Genomic DNA, 5,635 nt, shown 5'->3' on the forward strand with positions numbered 1-5,635 from the left:
GACAGTGCCAGTAATCCTGGCCATGGTAGGAACAATTTTGAAGTGGTGTCACCTATTACCTCACCTACTTCATTCATTTCCATCTTTTACTCTAAAGGAGATTCTAGCTCTGAAAATCCTTTGGGCGCGCACGTGTGTCTCGCACCTACACAGTAAATCTCCATAGCTGCACTGGTTATTAGGGAAGCTGCTCCTATTTCCAACACCTGGTGGCCTGGACCTTTAAGAGGAAGCAGATTGCCAACCACCTGTTCCTCTCAGATCAGAGCCAATGGGGAAGTTTTCGATTAACAGCTTTTCCTCAAAAGCTAAAAGCTTATTTGTGGAAGTCTTTTACATGCTGTTGAGGTAGGGTTGCAATGAAAGGCAACCTGGGTTCTTGCCAACTCATGCGGTGGGCTGCTGGAGAGGCTAGGCATTTAGGGAAGCCTTGTTTTGGATTTGAGGACCTTGGGGTTTTCTGGTTCCGTCACAGGGCTGGGAGACTTGAGGCCCTGGGAATCACCACCTCTAGCAGGGGACCAATATTCCCAGGTTTTTCAAGGACAGACCGTGGGCCTAGGACATCCTGAGGAGCAGAGCAGGGAAGCTCCAGGAGTTGAACAGCCCCTGGAAGTTGAGGCAGCACAAGAAGCCTAGAGGGGAGCAGAGCCAGCCATCTGCTCTACTTCGGTTAGGAACACTGGAGTTTCTTCTCTGTGGGAGATCTCATTCAAATTTAGAAAAAAAACTTTTGCAAAATACCATAATTTTGCAAGGGTGCTCTGTAGGGTTGTAACTAGCTGTACTGACAGCAGGCCCATTAACAGATAGAGGGACCTTTCATTGCCTGTCAGGTTTGCTGTCCTTACATTTTATTTTCAACATAAACTAGAGAGAAGTTAGTCTTTCACAGTGCTTGCAGATTTAAACCTATTCCCCCCCACCATAAGGTAGTCAAATCCCCTATACAGATAATCTCATGCAAGGGTCTGGGCAAACTAGCAGGTTCTGCTCCCGTTTTGAGATTAGTGATCATAGATAACAAGTACAAATCACCAGACCACAGCCTGTTCCATATTGGCAATTAGCAGCTCTTGCCCCAGCCCAGAAATCAGTTTAAATTCTGGCTAGTGGGGTTACATGCTTCCATCCTGTAGCACAGAACTTGTGTTTTGCCTCCTTAAGTGCTTTCAGCACCTGGGGCACTTCATGGATAGCAAAGTTATGCTGAATGGAAGATGCATCCAGCAGGTTCACAAGTAGATAGGCAACATGCTCCATTATGAGAGTAAGGAGACTTTACAAAAAGTCTAAACAGGTAAATAGGGAGGTTAAGAGCCTTGATCCAGCCAAAACAGGGCCTTATTTAAAAGAAGGGCCAAGCCCTCCCAACTTGGGACACATGTAAGAGTTAGTTTCACACAGACTATCCTTGAAACAACTTTAAAATTAATTTGGGTTAAAAAAACCCAACTTTTTTTTTTTTTTTTTTTTTTTTTTATAAATAAAAGTTATGTCTTCTGTTGTCACAGAACTTTGTGCCTGTTGTGGTCCATTTACTTTGCTAAAAAGATTTATTTAGGGCTCAGCTACAAGAAAAACAGAAGTTAATTTAACAAAAACAAAAAACCCCAGAGTCAAGAATGATTGTTGTTACCACCTCAACTGCCAACAAGTTTGATGGACAGATTTTCATAGACATCAGGGCTGGAAGGGACCTCGGAAGATCGAGTCCAGCCCCCCGCCCAAAGGGCAGGAAGTCAGCTGGGGTCATAGGATCCCAGCAAGATAAGCATCCAGTTTCATCTTGAAGGTGTTCAATGAAGGCGCTTGAACCACCTCCGGTGGCAGGCTGTTCCAGACCTTGGGGGCTCGGACAGTAAAGAAGTTCTTCCTTATGCCCAGCCTGAAACGATCTTGAAGTAGTTTGTGACCATTCGACCTCGTCATCCCTTGGGGCGCTCTGGTGAACAAATGTTCCCCCAGATGCTGGTGGTCACTCTAGATTGCTTTGCTCAGGAACTATTATCTGCCACTGTTTGATGTTCTCAAGTTTCTTGGCATACTGCATGAAAGCAGGACTTGTCACCATTTAAAAAACAAACAACAACAATGACCCCCACATGCAAAAGAAAACAAAGCACACAAAAAGTTTTAGCAGCTGCTTTAAACAGTGGCAAATACTTGAAAGTCCTCTACAGAGTCTGTGCCACATGCATGGTTAGGGGTCAGATGCAAACTGTTGTCCAAGCCTGCCACCTAGAGGACTCGGAGAAATGTGAAACAGTGGCATTCTTGTTCTCCACTAGACCATTCACTCCAACTAGGATAGTCTGGTTTTGATTACTGAAAATATCATGCACTCTACTGGTATAAAGGTGGTACAGCTTCCACCAGTGAAAAAGCAGTGATCTCTAGGAAGAAGATCCCACTCAAAAAAAAAAACAGACACAGACCTTTGCTTAGAAATATTAAGACTAGGTGTCTCTACTAGTACTTGGATCTGGGAAAGGAACAAGTAAGTAGGTTTACAGTTTTGGGCAGTTTATTCAGCCATCATTTTTCAAATGGCTCAAGAAATAATCCTCAGCCACTACAGATCATACTCTCAGGATAGCACCTTCCAAGAATGCAGAACCCATGACTCCCTTCCCCTGCATCCCCTCCTCTTTTGGGGGGAAGGGACACAGTTCAAAGTCATATTCAGAAAGGCTACTCCAGGACTAAACCAGACTGATAAAATTGCTAGTAAGAGCTGGCATTTGTTAGAGCTAGTAAACTACTTCCTATGTCTACCTACAGCACGAGCATGAAAAGATGCATCAGATGGTGACCAGTTAAAGTAGGAGCAGGCAGAATGTAACCTGCCAGGCCATTCTATCTGACCTGCAGGGCTCCTAAAAAATTTAGAAAATTAATATTTATCTGCCCCTGGCTGCCTGTCATGCAGCCCTTGATGGCTTGCCAAAAAAAAACTCAGTATGCAGTCCTCCACCTGAAATAATTGCCTGCCCCCAAGTTAAAGCAATAGCTTTAACGAGCTTGTGTAGGCTGCTAGTTAGAGCCAGATTCTAATCCCAGCTCTGTCACTAGGCTGTAGAGCCAATTTGTTCCATGCTTTTCAGTGGAAAGACAGGAGTTAGTGTTGGCCAGGTACTAGACCGCCCGGGGGGGTACACGGTGGCACATGGAAGTCAGCTCTAAAGAAACAACAAGCATACCCCATTTAAAAAAAAATAAATAAAATCAGTCTGCCTACTAGCTTGGCCACCCACTTTGAAGTCAGTCATTTTAGAAGTACTGCATTAAGGCAGTAGAGACCGGTCTTTTTGGCCAGCGTGCCACAAAATTAAGCACTCCTTGTCACACTGCAGTCAAGTACTGTGCCAACCCTCTTGCCCTGCCTGATCTGCTGGTGTGCCTTCTGCTTGATACCTTACTTACCACAGTGCTGCCCTCCTTCCCTGATCTGCCAAATGCTGGCCACCACTGCATTTAAAAGCTCATGTAGGCCACCTTCATGAAATGTACAGGTTTCAAAACAAAATAAAATAGGGATGTGCAGGGATGGAAATTTTTGTTTTTAAGTCATATTAGGTAGACTTGCCTCCTCAAATCTCAGACACTATAGTTTGAAAAGTTGAAAGTTTCCTCAAGGTTTGTTCACTGGATTTGGTGTGCAGGATTTAACAAAAGCTAGTTCGCAGGGGAAAAAAAAAAAAAAAAAAAAAAAAAAAAAAAATCACAAGAAGTAGGATTGACATGAATTGTGTTCCACTTCAACAGAAGTGAAACAATGCAGCAGCTTACATATTGCAAAATGTCTTCCTCCATTGACAAAGTCATCAGAAAACACAGATTGAAGCATCTTCAAAGCGTGTATCCCCTGTCCATAGATAGACCTTTACTTTGCCTACAGAATGATGCACAACCATATCAGACATCTTTATTTTGCTGTATCACCCAACTGTACAAATATGAATGTAGTTATAGAAATCCAAAATATATTGTAGTAGAAATCTGCCCAAGTGGAATGTTAGGATATTAATTTATAAAACTACTTGGGAATTTTTACATAAGCCATTCCCACTTTTGACATTCTGCAGACAGCTCCAATATACTGACAGAATTTTCACCCTTTGTGAGGGGGGAGAAATCAAAATTATCTCCATTATCAGATGGACACATGATCAACATTTTGGACTCTAGTTCTTGTCCTTGGCACTCACTTTAAGTGCAAGTACCTCAACAGGAGGTTAGCTACATCCAAGTAATCCATATGCAATCCAGCTTTCATTTATACCATGGAAGCCAACGTTGGTGTCAATCAACATGGTTAATTATTAGTCAAGTGTCCAGAAGACCAAATATTGGAACCTAAAGGAGTTAAGCTAAATATGAATTTCCCCATGGCCACTGAGTGCAATTGATGCTTTTTCACATTTGCAGAATAAGGTGTCTTAGTTGTTCTTGAACAAGTCAATGCAACTTTGCAGGAGAGAGACATTGTTCTGGAATAGAAGACAACAAATTCAGTGTTAAAGCACATGTACATGCACTTATCCCAAACCCCATAAGTATTAGTATTTTTATGTTTGTAGACACTGAGGTTCATTTTCAATATGGGATTTGTGATAGTAAAACATGCATATCAAAGCTAAAAAGATGTTACTGTTGCAGAAGGCAAGCAGAAAGTGCCAATATGAATAAGGGCTGTACAACCTTCAAGTATGTCCTCCTATATATGGAGGATATTGCACAAAGTATGCAATATCTCCCTCATTGTCAGGGAGGAAAAAAAACAAAACAAAAAAACCCAAACATACTACTACTAATACTAAAGTGAGCCAACAAGCTTAGCTAGACAGCTGTGAGGTATAAGCTTTGGGTTGTGCACTCCATTTAAACTCTAACCAAAGCTACCAATTACCCCAATGGACTTTTCCAGTTAATACAGAAACAAAAATAAAATGCCACATGCTGCTAGCATACCTTGAGAGTCTGATTTCCTTACCAAAGCAGAATAGTGGAAAGCTTAACTTTTTGACTGAGCATTTAGTTTCCTAGCTTCAAAAAGGGAAAGCAAGTCCTCCCATCACAATGGTGCTAGCTAGAAGTATACTCCACTGTAACTGTGCTATAGTAATTCACTTCAAGAGATCACATACCTTTGCATGCTTTATTTCCAGTTCTGTCATTTCAATTAGGTTTTTACGGAAGGCTGCTATTCTCTTCTGTTTGAAGGTGATCAGTTCTAAAGACATGAAATGGAGAAGCCATTATCATTCACTTCTGAGGTAGTGGCAGTAAATAAGGGCAAGCATGTATTACCAAAAGCTTTGTTTGGAGACCTGGACCTTAACTGGCACCTAGACCTCAGAGCAAGTCAATTCCTGCCAAACCTCACTTGAGGAAGCATCGCAGAAGAATGAAATGCTAGAGAGTTGTAATACTGATCTGGAAGGACTGCAGCCCTATACATGCTGTTGGATCAGAACATACAGTCTGGCAGTATAAGGAACATGAATGATCAGGCAGCATCTAGCTGATCAGGGCCCTCCTGCAAGATGCTCCTTCTAACTAACGGCCTATAGGAAGGAGGGTGGGCAGGGGGGGAAGAAGGAAGAGAACAAAAAAAAAAAAAAAAAAAAAG

At 42.2% G+C, this 5,635-nt stretch overlaps 1 protein-coding gene across 1 annotated transcript in view; it reads right to left on the reverse strand.

Annotated features, from left to right (window-relative positions):
• Positions 1-1,921: 1,921 nt before the first annotated feature.
• Positions 1,922-5,635, reverse strand: part of SNX5 (sorting nexin 5) — a 29,609-nt gene continuing 25,895 nt past the window's right edge. Inside the window, exons 12-13 of the mRNA XM_006030441.3 lie at positions 5,151-5,236; positions 1,922-4,493 (exon numbers count right to left, since the gene is read on the reverse strand). Of these exons, the coding sequence (XP_006030503.1) occupies positions 4,443-4,493; positions 5,151-5,236 (137 nt within the window). The 3' untranslated portion in view covers positions 1,922-4,442. The remainder of the gene's footprint in view (positions 4,494-5,150; positions 5,237-5,635) is intronic.

Source organism: Alligator sinensis, unplaced genomic scaffold (assembly GCF_000455745.1).
Source record: "Alligator sinensis unplaced genomic scaffold, ASM45574v1 scaffold21_1, whole genome shotgun sequence".
Lineage (NCBI taxonomy): Eukaryota > Metazoa > Chordata > Crocodylia > Alligatoridae > Alligator > Alligator sinensis.